The 20,501-nt window shown below is 47.9% G+C and overlaps 3 protein-coding genes across 4 annotated transcripts; all 3 read left to right on the top strand.

The window, feature by feature from the left end:
* The first annotated feature begins 340 nt into the window (after positions 1-340).
* Positions 341-11,689, top strand: LOC117579973 (peroxisome biogenesis factor 1). Its single transcript, XM_034266151.1, has 9 exons — positions 341-540; positions 647-773; positions 937-1,040; positions 1,304-1,418; positions 1,472-3,064; positions 3,136-3,332; positions 3,392-4,015; positions 11,303-11,406; positions 11,480-11,689. Exons 1-9 carry the CDS (start codon positions 448-450, stop codon positions 11,547-11,549), a joined length of 3,027 nt encoding a protein of 1,008 aa, XP_034122042.1. The 5' UTR covers positions 341-447; the 3' UTR covers positions 11,550-11,689.
* LOC117579971 (fibroblast growth factor receptor homolog 2) lies at positions 5,091-11,398 on the top strand. Of its 2 annotated transcripts, XM_034266148.1 has the most exons (3): positions 5,091-5,301; positions 7,849-10,513; positions 10,580-11,398. In XM_034266148.1, exons 2-3 carry the CDS (start codon positions 7,886-7,888, stop codon positions 11,159-11,161), a joined length of 3,210 nt encoding a protein of 1,069 aa, XP_034122039.1. In that variant the 5' UTR covers positions 5,091-5,301; positions 7,849-7,885; the 3' UTR covers positions 11,162-11,398. The 2 variants fall into 2 exon arrangements, with proteins under 2 accessions (XP_034122039.1, XP_034122040.1); XM_034266149.1 differs by lacking the exon at positions 5,091-5,301 and having other exon boundaries at positions 7,777-10,513.
* A 204-nt stretch (positions 11,690-11,893) lies between the features above and the next one.
* Positions 11,894-13,940, top strand: LOC117579974 (fat-body protein 1). Its single transcript, XM_034266152.1, has 2 exons — positions 11,894-12,105; positions 12,164-13,940. Exons 1-2 carry the CDS (start codon positions 12,055-12,057, stop codon positions 13,856-13,858), a joined length of 1,746 nt encoding a protein of 581 aa, XP_034122043.1. The 5' UTR covers positions 11,894-12,054; the 3' UTR covers positions 13,859-13,940.
* The last annotated feature ends 6,561 nt before the right edge of the window (positions 13,941-20,501 follow it).

Below are 20,501 nucleotides of genomic sequence, written 5' to 3'. Positions count from 1 at the left end.
TTATTAACCAAATAAACTAGCCAAAAGAAAAATTGTCTGTTTTTGAATTTCAAACACTCTCGCCGCAGGGGTCATCATCTTTGAAAAGTAGGTATGTGCGATAGACTTAGATAGACTTGCATAGTTAATTATTATTCTTCTAATGTAAATATAAGTTCCAACAGGTTTATAAAATTTATCGAAACCTCCAAGCTCTCAAGCAAAAGAAATCAGTGAGCTCTCACTTCAAAATTCTGTTACATCTCTATAAACTATCGATAGTCACGACGCGATAGTCAGCAAATGGAAGAAGAAGAATGACAAATATATCGCCATATTTTGTGGGTCAGGCTACGCGGTCACACTACGCAACGCGCCCAAAGTACCAGCTGATTAGCGAAAACGTTTAAAAATGATTTAAACGATTTAAATTCATGATTTTGCACACGGCGGACTACGGACGCGAGAATGTTCAAACGCACATTTACTGTGGTTTATCGGCCAATTAAGAGCAACTTTGTGCTGCTGCCGGACCAGTACTACGGTGTCGTATCGACCTATGTAAGTGTCCAAAAGTCCAATCGTGCGGGCGGGCGCCCAGATTAGATAAGCCAGTCAATCAGTGTGTGGGATTAGTGAGATTAATCCAATTCGTTCATACTACTAGGACACGGGCTGCCTCAGTTTGCAGTACAATGGACGCGTCCACTACGCCTCTTGGGCACCGCACGCTGGTGGCGGCGGCATCAAAGACAACGAAATTGGGATCAATGCCAGGGCGGCCAAGGAGATCGGTAAGCAGTTACTTAACAGGCGGATGTGATGTGATGTGTGATGTTATACGAGTGCATCGCTTGCCAAAATACCATAAAATTGGATTTCTATTTATCGCTCTCTAATCTTATTTCTATCTATATCTGTGCCTTGCATATTTATGTTGGTCTCTTTTTGTCGTAGGTCTGAATGAGTCAAGTGTGGTCAAGTGTGCGCTCATCGCTGACGTTCTCAATCTGCGCAGTGTCCACGTTACCCCCGTCTCCGCCAAAGACTGGGAGATCATTGTGAGTGATGTGATGTGCTGTGCTGAGGTGCTTCTCTTGTTGGATGCTCTGGGAATGTGTTGGGTCTGCTTAAAAATAGACAGGCAATTTATATCTTAGCATTTGGCGCGGGCGTGTGCTTGCAGTGTACACTTTGCGTGGGCATTGTTTGACAGGCGTTGCCATTGACCCCAGTAGTCTGACCAGAGACGCGTTCTTGGCTCGAGCAATGTAATGTTTCCATGTTTCCGAGTCCTAATCAAGAAATAATTTGCTTGCGACAGGAGCTAAGCAGTGAGAATATCTCAGGAAGCGTCCTTGAGCAGACGCGCATCGTCAACTCGACGCAAATTCTGATTGTTTGGATTAATAAGTCCATGCAGGTGGCGCTGACAGTGGGTAAATATCATCACCGTGGCTCACAACATTTTGCTTAAATATCCACTTTGCAGATCGCCTAAAGCCCCACACTAGCTATGGCAGAATGGACCACAACACTGAGTTGGTGGTGGCCCCCAACCTGTACAAGGGACTGACCAATGGAACCTCCAATGGTGACAGCAAAGATGAGAGCACTAAACTCGCGCGCAGCAAGACGAGTGCCCAGGTCAGGGATGAATCCGTGAATGGCAAGCTGGCGCCCCTCAGCCATTCCGCCACAGCGTACAACGTGAAGAGTACGTTGCAGCGAAACAAGCGGCAGGATCACATGGAGCGTCTTAAGAAGGATCTGCGCAGAGAAAGCTTGCGAAGCTTCGAGTTTCGTGTGATACGAGGTCTGTGGCGCGAGCAGGCCCAGGAGTCGGATGTCTATGTTAATAGCAAGCGCTTGCCCGAGTTCATGGATATGGATCACTTCTATTGCATGCACACGGCTAACGACAAGGACTACTACGTGAGGGTGCGCACGATTGACGAGGAGCTGCACGGAGATCTGCCCGGAACCATTCATCCCTCCATTGAGCTGAACGCTAATTTGATGAAGCTGCTGGGGATCAAGGAGCTGGAGCGGGTTGTGCTGCGGCCGAAGACAATCGTTGTAAACTTTGTGGAGAAGATTGAGCTGTTTGCACACAAGAAGACGCACTACAAGATCATTGAGAATGCATTTAAGCGATTTGTGATCGAGCGCACCCAATCGAAGCCGATGCTCTTCAACCAGGAAGAGGTTGTGCGCCTAGAGGATGATCTGCTAATCACCGTTGGCATACTACCGGAGCATTTCCGCTATTGCGTTGTCGATTCCCAGTTCCTGAAGGAGTCGAAGATCTATGCGGCTGACTTGGTGCGCCCTGTCAACGAGATCATTAAGGAGCAGCCGCCTGTCACCTCGCCGCTAAGTGTCAAGGATCTCATACGCCTACCAGAGTACGACAAGATTGTAAACCAGGTGGTGCGAGAGCTGCGCATGAATTTGTGCCTGAATGCGGAAAATTCCGTGATGCGGCAGTGCAATGTCCTACTGACAGGGGCCGCCGGCACTGGCAAAACGGTTCTAGTCGAGCGGATCTTGGAGCAGTTGTCACGTAAGCCGGACTACTGCTACTTCGACATCTTCTACGGATCGCGCAGCAAGGGCCGCAAGACCGATTCCATACAGAAGGATCTGCGCAACATATTCACCAGTTGTCTGCAGCATGCCCCCGCCATCGTGGTACTCGAGAACCTCGATGTGCTGGCTCATGCCGCGGGCGAGCAGTCCAGCCAGGACGGCGAGTACTACAACCGCATGGCGGACACTGTCCACCAACTGATTGTCCAGTACACCAACAGCAATGCCATTGCCGTCATTGCAACTGTGAGCGAACTCCAGACGCTCAACAAGCGCCTCAGCTCGCCCCGGGGTCGGCATGTGTTCCAAACGGTTGCCCGCTTGCCCAGTCTGGATCGTCCCGATCGCGAGATTATTCTGCGGGAGCTGTGCAGCCACATCGACATATCCCAAGAGCTCGACCTGGCAAAGTTCTCCAATTTGACGGAGGGCTATCGCAAATGTGATTTGGTGCAGTTTGTGGAGCGAGCCATCTTTTACGCCTATCGCATCAGTGAGTGGCTAATCTGTAATCAGTAATATCTAATTGATCCAATTTATGCTCCCTTCCCATCCATCTTTTAGGCAAAGCAAAGCCGCTGCTGACCAACGACCAGCTGATTGAGTCCTTGGAGCACACCAATTCCTACTGCCTGCAGGGCATCCAGAGAAATCAGAAGACTGGAAGCGATGCGGACGCCACTGAGATGCGCATAGAGGAACTGCCGGGCCTGGAGTCGGTTGTGGGGGTACTCGAGGAGGTGCTCATGTGGCCCTCAAGGGTAAAGACTCTGAAAAATGTTATGAACCTGTACAAAATCTTATGATGTACGTATTGCAGTATCCAACCATCTTCAACGCTTCGCCGTTGCGCAATCAGGCCGGTGTCCTGCTGTACGGGCCGCCGGGCACGGGCAAGACCTACCTAGTATCCCAGCTGGCCACCTCTTGGAATCTGCGCATTATATCCGTGAAAGGCCCTGAATTGCTGGCCAAGTATATTGGCCAGAGCGAGGAAAATGTCCGCAATCTGTTCAATCGCGCCCGCAGCGCCCGGCCTTGCGTGCTCTTCTTCGACGAGTTCGACAGCCTGGCCCCCAAGCGTGGTCACGACTCGACGGGGGTGACGGACCGCGTGGTCAACCAGCTGCTAACCGAACTTGACGGCGTGGAGGGTCTCCAGGGGGTCACCGTCATAGCAGCCACCTCCAGACCCGAACTGCTGGACCCGGCCCTGTTGCGGTCGGGTCGCATCGATCGCCTGGTGGAGTGCCCGCTGCCAGATGCCGTGGCCCGGGTGCGCATCTTCGAGGCTCTCAGCTCCACCCTGAGCCTGGATGAGTGCGTGGATTTTGACTGGTTCGCGGGCAGAACTGGTAATTACACTGGCGCCGATATACAGAGCATCCTGACCTCGGCGAACATGGCGGCGGTTAAGGAGGCTCTGGCACAGTTCGGACACGAGGTAAGTGAAGTATTTACACAGAATCCCAGTGGCCGGAAATGGCCCTTCATCCATGGCTAGTTCTTGGTCGACGACTTGTGCTAGGGCTAGGGCTAGGGCTAGGGCTAGAGCTATATCGTGGCCGCCTCCGTGGAGCCCTTCCGTTTCTCGGATTCGTTTAAGTTTGGTTTCGTTTCCCATCGCGCGGCAGCAAGTGCAACGAAATGTGTTCAACTATTTTTGGGTTTCTTACGTGACTGGCATCTGGATCAGAATCTATGCGGGTCCCCCGGCGGGATCGCTAGTCTTCGGATGGGATTTTGGAATATCAGTCACGTAACGGATATTTCCTTATTGATATGCGATTATCGCGCATGCGCACGTACTGCAACAGCAACAGAAACAACAGCAACAGCCACCACAGTGCAGTCCGTAAGACAATGGAAACATTTTTCTTTTGCATAAATTAAGCCGCCAAGCAAACACTCGACCTGCCACCAACCCATACACACACACACACCCACACACACCCACACACACACACACACACACAAAGGAGCCAAAGGCAGAGATAATACAAAATTTAAAAAATACGAATCCACCGCAAACATGCTTAGAATAAGACAACAACAAGAACAAAAAAGAACGACAGAGAGAGAGAGAGAGAGTCCCGAAGGAGCGGGAAACAGCTGTGGTATTACTGGAACAGAATCGGAGTTGCTTTTAATGTTCCTTAGATTTGGTTTCAGTTTTAAACATAGTCTTAGAAGTGAAGTGAATTAATTTTAAAAAGCAGCTTGAATTATCGGAACATTGGTTGCTATTCCTCCAAATGCCAACAACAGTACAAAGGAAAAGGACACATTCTTAAGAATGCAATAAGGCATATACACACAGCACATACATATGTATGTATAAATCTCTTTCAGGAATACCCTTAGCCCAAACCAATATGCGGGAGGAAGGGAGAGCTCGTGCGGTCGCGTCCACCTCGAACAGGTAGCCGAGACCTCTCCCCTCCTGGAAAGGATCCTAGCCGACGTTGCCGTGTTGCGATGCAAGGTGAGGCAGCTATTGCCATTCACGTTCTCTTGCGAGAGCTCGATCGAAAGGCCTCACCTTGCATTAATACACTCTGACTTGGTTCGCCGTCCGGGCAAAAGTTTCTCTTTCTGTGGCGGGCTCCTCCGCTCGATCGTTACTTTCAGTTCTTTGAGCACATTCAAGCAAATCGGTTGACTTCGAGTTTACCTTACTCCCACTCGGGCAACGAAAGACTGACAACGGACAACGAGCCACGGACCACGGTTAGTGCAACGGAAGTGCGGTTTCTCTGTGCCCCTCTGCCTCCCCTCTTGTCCTCTCTGTGCTTAGCGTCCGAGCCGCTCTCGTGGGTTTAGAGGAACATAAAATTGGCAACGAAGCGGAAATACAAGGCGCCTGTTCCTCGCCTCCGCCTCCACCCCCACTCCCTCCAGGCCGGAGATGTTTACCCGCCATTGACAGCCAACTAAAATACAGGAAAATATTGTGACAATATCTTTTCGTCGGGTTAATTTTTTATGTCTCCCCCTCGCTCGCAAATAAAAGACAAAGAACGTGATATTTTGGTGAAAAAAGGAGGAAAAGAATTGTAGGAGCGTATGCCCATTCTTTCTGACATGACAGCACAACCGAAACAGAAATAATAAAATATAAATAACATTTCGAAAGAGATGTTCCTGCAGTGGAATAAACACAATCTTGTCTTGTCAAGTGCACCACAAACAATTAAAGGCAAACATAAGCCAACTCACCCAAAACAAATAAAGCTAAAAACATTAAAGAAAAAAGGGGAACACAAAAAAAGAAAATTGGGTTCTAATACGGAATGAACAATAATAACTTTCCGATCTACATATGTAAAATCAAGTCTATTATCGAAACTCTACGCAGAACTGAGCAATCGAAAATTTGAATTGTGCTAGAATATCATCAACCACAAAGACAAAACACAATTTCTTTCAATTCCAAACTGACACTTTCAAAAATGTGTAAAAAATAAATACTACAACATGCAAAATTTGTCTAGACAATTCAGCCAACCAAGCTAACTAAATATTTTCTTCCCCTGGCCCCAAAGAGAGACCCCATTGAAATGTCAAATCGAGAATGCGAGAGATTCATGCGCTTGATAATATTTCATACGATTAAAAGGTGTTAGCCAAACGTTTTTGGCCATGTGTGTGGCAATCGAACAATACTGAATGATTGACGAATTGAAAAAAAATAACAAAATAAGAGAAATAATCAGATACACTTCAAACACATCGATCGCGTATTTGGCAACAAATGGGAGAAAAAGGAATTGAATAAATTAAAATCTGCGACGCGTGTGCATATCATCATACTCGTACATATGTATGTATGTACGAATATACTCGTACAGCTAAGAAAAGAGCCACATTTACTGGTAGCACTACCAATAATATACAAAAATACATCGACGACAATAGAAATAGCAACAACGCTTGTCGTATGCCTACTAAACAACAGAATACAATTCATTAACAGGACAGTGGTCGAGATTAACTTTGAACATAGTTAATGATAGATCCAAGGGTCGGAAAACATGATCAAATGTGCCAGTCCCACCGACTACCTATAGAGAGCAGATTATATTGGTGGGATATTTGTTTCCTGTCCAGCAGCTCGCCGTTTTTCATTACAATCCATTACAACCCATAGATGGCCATTTTTGATTAAAGATGTTTAATGCGAACATTGTTTCATTATTATCTGGCTAAAAACAATGGACAGTTAATAATTAATTAAATAATATAAGATGCTAAGTGTTGAGGGACACTTCTCCCTTTGCAAACTATTCATTGATTGTCTGACTAAACGAATCGGAATTCCGCCAAAATTCAGCAAACTAAATCTTTAGCAAGTCATTTTGGAATCATTTAGTATGACTTGCATACATATTTGGTTTGTATTTACTTGATTGAAAAATCACTCGATTATTTTTATATTAAATCCCCAGATAAATTTTTGTCAGGAACTGAAATTTTCGAAATGGTACATATTTGCAAGCAAGATCCTTTGATGATATCTGTAATTTGTGGCTTTTAAGATCAAATTCAAATTGCAGTTGAGCAACAGAGCATTCGCCAGTCGCTGCTTCGTTGATTTGATTTAATTCGATGGCATCATTTGGGAATTTCTCAATTAGAGTTTACATATCTTTAGCACCTTTAGTGTTTGATTTGCGAATGCATACACAACAAATAGAAATGGATAGGTATATATATATATATATATATAGAAATAGCTGGAACCACTGTGCTGGGTTCAACAAATTTGTTGGCTTCTTTTCTAACTGTAGGCCTTTTTTGTTGTTGTTGAATGGAAAACAAGAAGCGCACGCCAAAACCATTACATGTACACCACAGCAACGGGGGCCCAGTCGAAGCGCATTTGGCCAATGTCGAATATAGACAAGCAATAATGGGGCTGTCTTTGGGAGTGAGATTGTCAGTGGGACTTGGCAGTGGGAGTGCGAGTGGAGGTGGCAGGGGGAAGGAATGAGCGACTGTGTCCGGCAATTCAGTTGGATACCAAGACCACGTCGTCTTCGAACTCATTACGGAGGCATGGCACATAATCTTCGCTGTTTTTAGCTTCTACTTCTCCCCATTGAATTTTTGCATATTGAGTCTCGAGTGCGCGCCGCGCGGGCTATAACATATTAAACAATAATAATAAATAAATAAAATGACACAGTGAGACAGAGGGGAGAGCGATTTGGCAATAGTCTTCGATTCGATCCACCTAAATATTCCACTTACATACGCTCTCGTACACTCGTTTAGCTGCTGTTGAACTCAAGAGGAGAATCCACTTGAGGCCATGGTAAAAGTGCTGATCACGCTGATGATCATTGGGCTCGGCTGTGCAGCCCCGCCGAATGCCTGCGATCTCAGCCTGCACCGCTGCTTTATCGATGTTACCGCGGAGAAGGGCGGTGCGCGACAACGGCATGTGCCCTCCGATGTGGACATTACACTGCAGTGCTTCCGCCCGCAGGCGAGATGGTTCTTCCAGGACAGGGCCCTTTACAACGGCACCTCTCTGCGACTGGAGCGGGTCCAGTCCAGACAATCGGGGAGCTATGGCTGTGTGGACAGCACGAATCGATGGCTGAATGTCTCTGTGATTGTTGGCGCCCCCAAGGAGCAGGCTGTTAACGACATTGCCAGCTTCGCCAAGGTGGATCCACGTCCCACACCCCAACAAATCCCTAGCGGCAGTTCTGGCACGGATTTCTTTTTCCAACCCCTGAACGTGAGCCAAAAGCTTCCAAAATTGGCTCAGAGATTGCCCGATTCCGTCCAGCGCAAGGCGGGCGGCCTCTTCCAGCTAAGCTGCAGCCCCCTGGAGCCGGACGTCGTGGGACTTAACATATCCTGGCTGCACAACGGCACCCAGGTGCTCGGTGGTCGGGGCCGCATTAAACTCAAGAGATGGTCCCTGACCGTGGGTCTGCTGCAGCCCGAGGATGCCGGCACATATCGCTGCCAGCTGTGCTCTGGCCAGGGCTGTTTCGACAGCAATCCCACACAGCTGGAGGTGACGAGTCGCAGCCACACGGCCCCTGTGCTGCGGCCGGACTATCCTCGGAACGTCAGCACTGCCCTGAATGACTCAGTCAACTTCCAGTGCCCATTGGAGGACTCCCAGCTGCAGCCGCAAATCAAGTGGCTGCACCAGGAGAGCGGTGGCAACATTCAGCTGTTGGTGGAGCGCCTGAGGGAGCAACCGCAGGATCTGCCGGCGGATGTGCAGCAACTGCCCACCATTAAGGATGAACCGGAGGTGCTGCGCCTGGGGCACGTCCAGTTTGAGGATGCCGGCTGGTACATCTGCATCGCCGAGAACCATGTGGGACGCACTGTGGGCGCAGCCTATCTGGAACTGCACACCGCCCTGGAGACCAGCACAGTTCTGGCGGACACTACAGCGAGCACCACCACGACAAAGTCTCTACGCGCCAATGCTCTGGACACAGATGATGAGGCAGACGATGCTGCCGGTGATGCGACAGCCGGGGAGCGTCCGCCGGTGTTCAAGAAGCAGCTGGAGCGCCTGCAGCACTCGGTGGCCGGAAAGACGATCACATTATCCTGTCCAGTGGCCGGAAATGCCAGCATCACCTGGACGCGGGACAGCAAGCCCCTGAAGCGGCGCGAGGGCAGCTATGTTCTGAAGAAGTGGAAGCTGCTAATCGACGATGCCACGTCCGACGATTCGGGGATCTACACTTGCCAGGTTTGCAACGGCCGCGGCTGCATCAAGTTCGATTTCAGTGTGGAGATCAACGATCGCTTCCGCGCCCCACCGATCATCATGGTGCCCCAGAACCAGACGGTGCAGGTGAACGGGAGCGTGACCATGGAGTGCTCGGTGCTTTCCGACCTGAACCCCACCGTTCGCTGGATCCGGGTGGTGCCCAGAAATCGCTCGGAGGCGGAAGCGCATGTTGCAGCTGCAGCGGAAGGTGCGGACGTGGTGCAGATCCCATTGAACACCACACTGGACCAGGAGCACATCCTACAGCTACACAATGTTACCCACGATCAAGAGGGATGGTACACCTGCACCTCCTCCACTACGTTGGGCACCAGCAATTCCAGCGTGTATCTGCGCGTGGTGGACTACTCGCCGCACATGAAGGTGTATGCCCTGCTGCACAGCCATCCCTTGGGCTTTACGGTGGCCGCAGTCACGATCGTGGCCCTCTTCCTGCTGGGCAGCGCCTTCATCGTGTACATGCTGCGGCGCCTTAGACGGGAGAAGCTGCTGAAGCATCGCATCGAGACGGTGCATCAGTGGACCAAGAAGGTTATTATCTACCGCCCAGCCAGCGCGGATGGCAGCTCTTGCTCCGCGGGTGATCTTCAGATGCCGGTGATCAAGATCGAGAAGCAGAGAACAACTTTTTCGACGACTGGTGCGGGCAGTGCCGACTCCTCCCAAGGCTTCAACGAGTACGAGTTCCCGCTAGACTCCAACTGGGAGATTCCAAGGCAACAATTGTCTCTGAGCTCCATACTGGGCGAGGGCGCCTTCGGCCGGGTGGTGATGGCCGAGGCCGAGGGTCTGCCCCGCAGCCCCAACATGGCCGAGACCATTGTGGCCGTCAAGATGGTAAAGGAGGAGCACACGGACGCGGACATGGCCAGCCTGGTGCGCGAAATGGAGGTGATGAAGATGATTGGCAAGCACATCAATATCATTAATCTACTAGGCTGCTGCAGCCAGGGCGGTCCCCTCTGGGTCATCGTCGAGTTCGCGCCCCACGGAAATCTCAAGGACTTCCTCAAGCAGAATCGGCCGGGAGCGCCGCAGCGTCGCAGCGACAGCGATGGATATCTGGACGACAAGCCACTGATGCCACAGCAGCATCTGGGGGAGAAAGAGCTGACCAAGTTCGCCTTTCAAATTGCCCGCGGCATGGAGTATCTGGCCTCTCGACGGGTATGTTGATTGTCTTCGCGCTGCGAGTGTTGAACGTAAATTCCATCTGGAAATCCCTTTTTGTAGTGCATTCATCGCGATCTGGCAGCCCGAAATGTTCTCGTCAGCGATGGCTATGTGATGAAGATAGCCGACTTTGGCCTGGCCAGAGACATTCAGGACACAGACTACTACAGGAAGAATACCAACGGACGACTGCCCATCAAGTGGATGGCACCCGAGTCGCTGCAGGAGAAGAAGTACGACTCGCAGAGCGACGTGTGGAGCTACGGGGTGCTGTTGTGGGAGATCATGACCTACGGAGAGCAGCCATATCCGCAAATAATGTCGGCCGAGGAGCTCTACAGCTATCTGATCACGGGGCAGCGCATGGAGAAGCCTTCCAAGTGCTCGCTTAACATCTACGTGGTGATGCGGCAGTGCTGGCACTTTGAGTCGTGTGCCAGGCCCACGTTCTCGGAGCTGGTGGAGAGCTTCGACGGGATACTGCAGCAGGCAAGCAGCAATCCCAACGATGCCTACCTGGATGTGTCTATGCCCATGCTGGAGACGCCGCCCTCGTCCGGCGACGAGGACGAAAGCTCTGAAACAGAAACATTCCGAGAGACTTTACCGCTTAGATATCAATATACTTATAAGTTTAACTAGTACTAGTCGTAGGCACCCGGCAACCGGCACCCGTCAAAGCCAAGAACTTCCAGCGAGTCAATAAAATCCCATCGAAATTACACACTCCATCGAGTATTTTTGTCCCAGGATTAATCAACTTTCTTTCCCTCCCACCCGTAGAAACTGCCTAAGAAAATATCGCTGAAGCAAAAGCATCTGATCGAGTCCTTCCAAACAACTCGGCCCTCACTAAGCGCCTCCGATGTGGCCAAATATCACAAAACGTGAGTAAAATATTTTCTGATGATTTCGTAAATATAACATTAATTTGTATGTTAATTTCCCCCACGTATGCAGATATGCTCGTTTCACCAATAAAGAGAAAAGCTCGAGGGAGTTTGTGGCTAAGCGCGCTACTTTGGCTTAAAGACAAAGACTAAATTAGCATAGAACTCTGTTTATCCTTAACCGTATTTTGTATATTTGTACATGGAGGAAGGCGAAAGTCTACGTCTTCTTCTCCAACTTCTTCTTGTTGAGGCAATAAACCGAATTTTGTTTAAAGAACGAGTAAGAATCCATCCACGACAGTCTTTATTCCCCAAGTCCGTATAGAGAATTGGAAAATGCCTGCTCGGAAAGGTCAACGAATCTCAATGATAACTTCAGAGCTTTCTTATCTGAGCTTTGCCTATACAGAAAAACATTCTCGTGCATATTGCAAATGATCAGTCGCTGGCAAAATGTTGCGCTTAACACTCGTTTGGCTTTGTTTTCACGACCTCGGGGGTGGTTGGAGCCGGAGCCGGAGCCTGCCATTGTGGAATCGAGAGCCCGAAGATCCCATAGGGAGACCAGCGGAACAGGCAGAGCGTCAACGTTTCCTGCTCGATTTGCTCCTGCAAGTGCACAAGCCTCTGCTGCATCAAGAAATGACAGCCATGGGGAGTCGTCTTAACGAGGAGCCAAGTGATTACCAAGAGGCAAGTGCGAAAGTAAAGAGTAATGTAGGCTAAAGTCGTAATTTAACTTATCTTGCAGGGGGCCATGCGGAGTCTGAGGGAATTTCTGGATAGTGTGCATGAGAATAAAGTTCCCCGGCCCTTTGGAAACTTCAGTCAGCTGGATAAGGCGATGCCCGAGCAGCTGTTGGGCGTGTATCGGTTTCTGGTCCTAGCCAGGGATTGGTACTCGTTCCAGCGAAACGCGTGCTATGCCAGGATACACTTTCACCCCATTCTCTTTGTGAATGCTTTGCAATTGGCGGTGGAAGAGAGAGAGGACACCAAAGACTTGAGACTACCAGCCATGTATGAAGTGCTGCCGCAGCTGTTCTTCGAGGAGGAGGTGATTCTGGCTGCCCAGGAAGTTTCCTGGCAGCAACTAGCTCCCACTAGGGCTGCAAGTCCTAAAAGCAGTTGGCTGGAGGTCCTCCGGGGTTATCTCAGTCCCAGTCGACCGCTGGACAAGGAGGAGCCACTGAATGCGGATGCAGTAGTCATCGATGATGAGAGGAAGGTGGCCCATCTCAGCTTCGATGTGCAGCTGAGTTCCTATTGGAACAATCTGATTAATCGGCTGATTATCTCGATAGAGGCGTGGAAGGAGTCGGAAAGGGATATGCGGATTGTAGACGGGGACCGCCAGATGGCATTTCGGGGACCCACTGATGAACTCAAATTCCAACACCAATCACAGAACAGACTGTATTCCAGGTTTCCTCAGCTATTTTTCGATGGTATCGAACAATTCGTGGCTGCCTTGATGATGGAAGACGTTGCCACAGGCCAAATATCGATGGAGCTGATTAATCCACCGCTGATCACAACCGGGGGTGTTCCCTTTACAGGCACTTCCATGGACACAGAAGCCGTGCGTGGTGTCCTTAGCCAAACGATTGAACATCTGCAAGCACAGATCAACGATGCAGTCAGCAATGTCACCCAGCCTTCTGACATTCCTTTTATTGCACTACATTTAGTGGCCTCGCAGTATCTGAATATCTGCCGGGACCTGAGTCTGGCCATTAATGATCATGGGCCAGGGCGGCCCAGCATGCTGGGCTTGGCCACAGCCAACCTCAGGGATCCAATCTATCGATCATTGCTTTTCCGACTGAACAGGCTGGTGTCCAGCTATGAAGTGGGCGCGCCCCTCGTCAGTCAGTTGCCGAAGGCATCCTTGGAATCGATTTTTGTCAGTCATCTGCGCACGTTTGAACAGATTGTCGACACAGATCTCATCAATGTAATGGACCAACAGCTGCTCCAAACGCACCGTAATAACTTGAGATTGCTACGACGTCGTCTTGTGGCACGTCAACGTCGTCTCAATCATGGCTCCTTTCATATAACCCTTGAACTATCGGCCCCAGCGGAGATCTCAGTGCAGACAGACCTCTATTTGGCTCTTCGGAATCAGTCAAGGCCACGCATGCATTTGGATGGCTTTGTTAGCACTTTGCGAAAAGGCATCAACGTGTTCCAACGACATTTTTCATCATGCACGCTTGGATGCGGCGATGCGACGATGAGCCAGCTCTATGCCACCAATTCCCCAGCGACAGATGGCACCCGCTCGCATGGTCTTCCCCCACACCTTCTGGTGCCACGGGGAGCTGAAGAGGGCCTCAAACTTCAATTGATCATAGAGCTCACAGAACCAGGCCTCGAAAACGAGTGGTCTGGGGCTATCCTGCACAAAGAGACGACGGATGTTTTAATCTTTCATCATTAGCCACTGCCCGATTAAGCTGTAATATATGCTAAGTGCTAAGTGCTAAGTGATTGTTAATTAATTAAACTCCACCTCACACCAACTGCTAGCCTGATAGAACTCAAATTGGGAATGGTACTGCAGCGCATATAGTTTTCAGAGCACGCACACGCTTCGAGTGAAAGTTGGGTGAAGGCAGGATGAACATGAACGAATGTATGTCGCAATAAATAAGTATTCGATACATGAATATTTTACTCGGAGATTTAGGCAATTATGCAGATAAGTTCAGAATGAAAAGCATCCGCTGGTGATTTCCAATTTGTTTGGCTAACAAAACACACACAGAAACAACCGCATTCCTGTTAGTTTGAAAATCAAATAGTATGTCTGTCAAAATGGGGCAAGCAGTGGGGGAAGATGGACTCGGAACTCGAATGAGAACGGTTTATTATACGCGTCGCATGTGAATGCGATGACAACAAAAAGGCATAATAGTAAAATTAAATGTGTCTATTATGCCAGCCAATACAATGCTCACATAAAACCACACTCTGGCAGAGATTCAAACCCACACCCACACCCACACTCCATACCCTCACAGGAGCCACACAATCATTTGGCAGGCAAGAAGCGTTTAAGGAAGGATGTGTTGCTTAGAGGAACCAGGACCGTGTTGGGTTTGGGTCGGGGCTGTTCCTACGGATGGTTTCTCGGTGGCACATAACCGTACCGAACCCGGTACGAATGCGCATAAAAACAAATGCACACAATGCCAGCAACAACAGAGGCAATGATTTCATTCAATTTCCCCAACAAAGAGCAAGGGCAAGCGCAGAGAGACATTCGCATCAACTAGAAGGAAGGCCTTCGGTCTGTGCTTGGTCTGGGTGGTTATGGAAATGCTTGGCCCGGGGAGTCCTGGGCGTGTTTGTTCCTAGATAAGCGCAATAATATGCACGTATTTTACGCCAACTTACACCCCCTCACCCTCACACATGCCATTTCCCTTCCTGTCCAACCCAACAGAGTCCTTGCTTTCATCAACCTCCCCCCTGATTCTAAAAATGCGCAAATTTAAATGCGAATTGTTTTCACTTTGTTGCCTCTGTCGCTTTGCCTAATTGACTTTGTGCCACGTCTTGCCAGCCATTTCCCTCCGAAAATGGTAATAAAGAAAGAATAAACTGAATAGACGACAATCAGCATTTGCTTTTCTTGGGTTATTTTCTCTTCTACTCTAATTTGTTTGCGGTTCATAAAAAAAGGAAGGCTCCTCCCAAATTCCAACAAATGAAAAAAAAGAAAAATGAAAAGTTGGATAACACTGCAGGGCTTATTAATTTTTCAATTGTTACAACCAGAAGTTCGGGGAGTTCGGGGCTTTGGTCTCGGTTTACTTGGAAAACGTTGCCAAATTGCTGACCTGGCAAAGGAGGCAAAGGGACGGAGGAAAGTACTTACTTTACATATTTGAAAAGTCTATAATCTTTGAGTGTATTTTCCATGCTTTGCGTTGCATGCGAGTATCTCCTCCCTTAGATCCTTTTTTCTCTTTCTTCTCTAAAAGCTTTGGAGCCATCGTGAGCATCTCCATGCTCAGCATTCCCCATTCAGAATTCTCTCGTGGCACTCCTCGGGTATTGTTTTTCATTTCCGTTTTCATTATTATTTGTAGCTGTCCAACTTTGACTCCAATTCCGATTCCTGGCCTTGGCTTGTCCTGGTCCTTTCAGCTGCAACACTGCCTCTCTACTTGGTGTCTCCACTGCCCCCTTTCTTTTTATTATCGCTGCTTCTCCGTCTCCGTCTCCGTCCCCGTCTTTTTCCTTGACTTTTTGTGGTGCGAACCGAACGGAGAAGAGAGTCAAGAACAACGTCAACGACGTTGCCAACATCCTGCTATCGTGCTAATTTCCGTTTCTTTATCTTGACACAATGGTGCGCATTAAAACCATGATGGACGGAGGAGGTGGAGTCAGAGCCAGAGTCAGGGGAAACTTCGTAACTAAGGGCTGGTTTTGTGGGTAATAACGGAATGGAGCAGCTGCAGCTGCTGTGACCATTGCGCTTTTATTTCCGCCCCATTCTTGGCCAACCATTCCGCTGTTGGTCCGCTTCCGTGCCTCCTCCAGCCAATATGGCTATTAGACGCCATTTTTGCTTTGTCCACCTAATATTGGAGCCAACGTGAAAGGGACTTTTGGATTGAAGTTCGTATGGCACATAATGGGGTTGCTTTAGGAGTTCCTCCGCTCGGTCCCTGCCTCTCTCACACCTTCACAAAGTCCAAAAGGACCTCCCGCTAGGCTAAAAACCAGATATTTGCATTCAACAACAACATGAAGACAAAATATTGATAAATGCCCGCCATTAAACGCGATTAACAATTTGAATTATGTGGCAAAGCCAAATTTTATTGCCAAAACCCACACACACATATACAGCAGCAGCAGCAGTAGCAGCAGCAACAAAAATTCTATGGCCAAACAAATGGCATCATTATTAAAATATTATATACGAGTGTATTGTGTGTGCATAAACCAGCCATAATTTCCATACATTGTTTGAGCGGGGAGGGGAGGACTAGGAATCGCTAGGAATCACCTCACCTCGTCTCGCCTCGAGTTTAAAGCAACATTTTTGGTTTGGTTTCAATTTTTTTCGGCGGGCACGTTCAGAGATTTTTGAATGCAATTGCGCGAAAGCGAAAATGATTGGCAATTGTTTGTCCCGGCATTCATTCATTCATTCACACTGATCAGATCCAATGCCAATGCCAACGCCAGTTCCAGTTCCAGTTCCATTTCCACTTATCATTCATCCAGCAACAAAAGCATTCAGAGACCTAATGCAATTTTAGTCTAAACAGTTGGTAGCAAAATTTTCAATGAATTGCATCAATTGCCGGTCCATTGTTGGCAGTCCCTCAGTGTCATGCCTCATTTTATTAGACTCCCGTTTTTGTCCACTCGCTCCACTCGTATTTGCAATTGCGTGGGCGTGGCACACTGCACACGACCCAATGGAGGGCAGGCTGCAGTGTACGCCGAGAGGGCAGTGGATTTTGTAATAAAATAATTGCAGCGCACGTGTCAAAAATATTCAAAAAGGCTTAAGAGGGATTGTGCTTGGTTTGCAATGGAAGGGGATGGCAAGGGCTGTGACGAGGGTGCTTCTGTGCTTCAGTGCAGCGTGAAACAGTTACTGGTCTGCGTCCCCTTCTGCGGACACTCTTTTATGTCTACTTTTTTTTTTGTGCTCTAGTTGAGGAATTTTCATATACTCGCAGTTGATGGACCAACGTATGTACCTCTATACGAGTATTAGGGATGTGCTGCCGGGTGTGATGCGGTTATTCTGTGAGACAATTGTTTTACTCGAAATGTACGCAGTGGACATGAGGCTAGATATTTTTCTGATGCTCTACAAATCAGAAACGTCTTCAGTTGTTGCTGCAAGCTAATATATGACGTTAGTATTCTCAGACAAATGGGGCTTAGATCTATAAATGATAATTTTCGTGAAACATCTGAAAATGTATATTATGTATAGTTTCAGGGACAAGGCCAAGAGTATGGAGTCGTCGTGGGAATTTCCTAATCACAGTGCGACACTCTTTTTTGTGTGTCGAGTGTCGACTGCTTGGAATTTGTTTTGATTTGGAACAAATTTGCTAGAGGATTGAGGGGATTGGATTGGATTTCCCTCTTTCGCAGTGTGTGGGTTGAGCGTTTTATTGCTTTTTGCTGTCGCCTGTGGGCTGAGGAAGGAGATGAGGAAGGGGTCCACGCTTTGCCCGGGGTAGGTCTTGGGTCTTGGGCATTGTTTACATTGTTGTGGCGTGAATAGCAAATAAGCCGCAACCAATTCATGGAAAATCACACTTTTATAGCATACTTTGCTGCGTCTCCCAGCTCTGATTCCGATTCCGATTCCAATCCACCAACGCTCCCCCGTCAGCCCATACACACTCGCCCACAAGAGTATTCTAATTGCAATGCATTGAGCGAACGCAGCAGAAATTATACGCATATTCCCACATTTTCACACCTCATTAGTTGACAAAATCGGAGTGCGAGGAAGCTGAAAAAAATAAATAAAAAATTGATGGAAAGCCCCTAATAGAAATGCAGGCTAAAATGCATTTATTGCTGCAATCTGTGGCCACAAAATCAATTTGCGCTTAAAATATATCCCCCCAAAGGGCAGGCTCAGCACCGAGCGGGCTGTTTGTGGGGATATAAATTAAATGGCTTTCGTGTCTGTGGCTGTGGCTGTGGCTCTGGCTGTGGCAAACTGATTGATTTTGCTGTGACAGCAATAGTAATTGAAAATATTCTTCGTAAACTATAAGTTTTCTCGCATATCCTGTCAAGTCGGTGTGGGAGCAGCATCCTCTCCATCTCTCCACCTGTGTCAAGAAATGGTCCTTTCCTGTTTACCGTAATCGCCCACCACGTTTAGAGGAACTGAACCCCTGAAGATGGTAGCAGGATCTGCCAGCTATGACAGGTGCGTGGCATCGACGGTGACCGAGGCTCGACTTTTGGATACCCATAATAACGTGATGGTTTTGGTTATTTCCAATTATTTTGATAAGCATACAAAGTCCTTGATTATTCCATAAAAAAAAAAAACGAAAGAAGTAATCTCTGCCTTTGTGTTAAGAAGTCTCCCCACCTGGAGTTGCACGCTTTATATATATACATAGGTATGAATATTACCTGTTCGCTTTATCAAGTTGTACCCCTGCTCTATGCTCGAGTCTTAGGGTATTTAAATGTATTCCTCTGCTGTATCTGTCGAGATTTTTTAATCCCACTTGAAGCAAAGCCTTCACTAAGTTTTCCTTTCTCTTCTCTGCTTATCAGACGATGCGCCAAGGCGTGTCAGCCGAGCCGTGGGGTGGCGGGGCAGTGAGTCTTCCAATCATACAATAGCTGAAAAAGAGAGGAAAATCCTTTTGACAATGCAACGCATGAATGTATTTTCTTTAGCCAGGTTTTCTTTTTTTCGCCTCCTTTCTAATTCACAACAAATTGAATAGTAGAGAAGGAGAGAGCGACAAGAATACAAGATCTTACCTACATATAAATGGAGATGTTCTGAATACATTTCATAGAAGCAATTGGCAGTACCTCCCTCTCGCTCTCCCCCTACCGTCCCCATTAGCCTTTGTGTGTATTTCGGTTGCCTCGCGTATATCACATTTCCGTTTGTTAGCAATTTTTTGTGTACATCTGCATGAATAGCGAGAAGTTTTCTGCTCAACTTGATAGCCCCATTCCAAAGTTCCTGTCCCAGTCCCAGTCACAGTCCCCGTCCTGTTCATGTACAAATATTTATTGTACAGTTTTGAATGGACGGGTGGGGTAGTAAGCACTCTCCCCGACTTGATTTGGCAAGCAGCTCACGCCTCCTTTCAGCCCAATATTTTCCACACGTCTACCCCTAAGAAAAGGTGGCCAAGGGACAAACCCTTTTGCTTTGATTTGGCCCACATCCACATACACATCCACATGGGGGTTCCGTTCCCGTAGATAGCTTCCTAACTGTTTTGATATGCAACAACGGATTTTGGGCGGCATTTACTTTCATGATTTCATTTTAATTTTCAAAGATTTCTTCGTATTCTTTGACGATTAAACTCTTCAATTCAAACGATGTAGGCAAGGTGTAAATGACCCACAGGCTCGCATAATGTACCCTGTCTTCATCTTCTCCCCCAAAAGTAATTTTGTATGGAACTCCTATGATTTGATAGAATCATTCAATAAACTAATAATTTTGATAAACCTTCTATTAAATTGTACCGTTCTCTAATCATTCTTTCTTATTTCTTTCCAAAAGCATTAAATAACCTTTATTTATTCGTTTTGTTGTTCTCGATTTGTCGCTCTTGTTCGCCTTCGTTGGCGTTACCCAAATTGTCTGCAAATGGCACTAAACACTTTACGCTCCATTCATCCAAACTTTCCGAAAGAGTCCTTCAGTTAATTCCCCTCACCGATCAAGCAAATATTTTCAGTTTCCACTGGAGAGCTCAACTAACTGCGAAATTGTTTGCCAGCCACAAAAAAAGAACTGACAGACAGGGAAAGGAGCATCTGCCACGACAAGAGAGAAAGGAGCCTCGACGAACACCGTAGAGATAAGGCTGCCAACTTGTTTTCTTAATAAATAAACTTTATATTCATAACTGAAAAAGTTTTGCTCCCTGGAATGGATAGAATCCGCCCGACTCCCGACTCCCGACTCCCCACTTACCACAGCGAAACAAACGTGGACGCTAATTTGCGTGCCAAAAACTTTTGCAGCTTCTCCCCGAGATGAATAGTATGCCATGGCGAAATTGTGCCGGAATGGAGAGGGGGTAGAGTACCAGAGTAGGCGCGGCAGAACTACGCGACGGCATTTCCGTTGCCAGAGTGGCAAGGCACAACATAAATTATGGGAGCACTTCCGCCTCAGCTGCTCCTGCTCCTGCTTCTGCTTCTGCTTCTGCTTCAGTTTCAGCTCCTGTTCCTCTGAAGTAGCTATCAGTGCCGTGGCGAGGAGAGCTCGCTAATCACAAAAGTTTTTGGTTTTCAGCTACCTTCAATGCGGTTTCTTTGGAGGTGGGGGAAATCAACTTATGGGTTAAGCACACTTTGGCCCCGCG

Source organism: Drosophila guanche, unplaced genomic scaffold (assembly GCF_900245975.1).
Source record: "Drosophila guanche unplaced genomic scaffold, DGUA_6, whole genome shotgun sequence".
In the NCBI taxonomy this organism is placed as follows: Eukaryota; Metazoa; Arthropoda; class Insecta; order Diptera; family Drosophilidae; genus Drosophila; species Drosophila guanche.
This window is presented reverse-complemented; position numbering and strand designations above follow the sequence as displayed.

What these genes read in the sequence shown, in the direction of transcription:
- LOC117579971 (XM_034266148.1), top strand. Translation starts at nt 7,886, where the DNA reads ATGGTAAAAGTGCTGATCACGCTGATGATCATTGGGCTCGGCTGTGCA. An exon ending in AGTATCTGGCCTCTCGACGG is followed by an intron (nt 10,514 to 10,579) that starts GTATGTTGATTG and finishes CCCTTTTTGTAG; the next exon opens with TGCATTCATCGCGATCTGGC.
- LOC117579974 (XM_034266152.1), top strand. Translation starts at nt 12,055, where the DNA reads ATGACAGCCATGGGGAGTCGTCTTAACGAGGAGCCAAGTGATTACCAA. An exon ending in AGCCAAGTGATTACCAAGAG is followed by an intron (nt 12,106 to 12,163) that starts GCAAGTGCGAAA and finishes CTTATCTTGCAG; the next exon opens with GGGGCCATGCGGAGTCTGAG.
- LOC117579973 (XM_034266151.1), top strand. Translation starts at nt 448, where the DNA reads ATGTTCAAACGCACATTTACTGTGGTTTATCGGCCAATTAAGAGCAAC. An exon ending in ACGGTGTCGTATCGACCTAT is followed by an intron (nt 541 to 646) that starts GTAAGTGTCCAA and finishes TCATACTACTAG; the next exon opens with GACACGGGCTGCCTCAGTTT. An exon ending in TGGCACAGTTCGGACACGAG is followed by an intron (nt 4,016 to 11,302) that starts GTAAGTGAAGTA and finishes TCCCACCCGTAG; the next exon opens with AAACTGCCTAAGAAAATATC.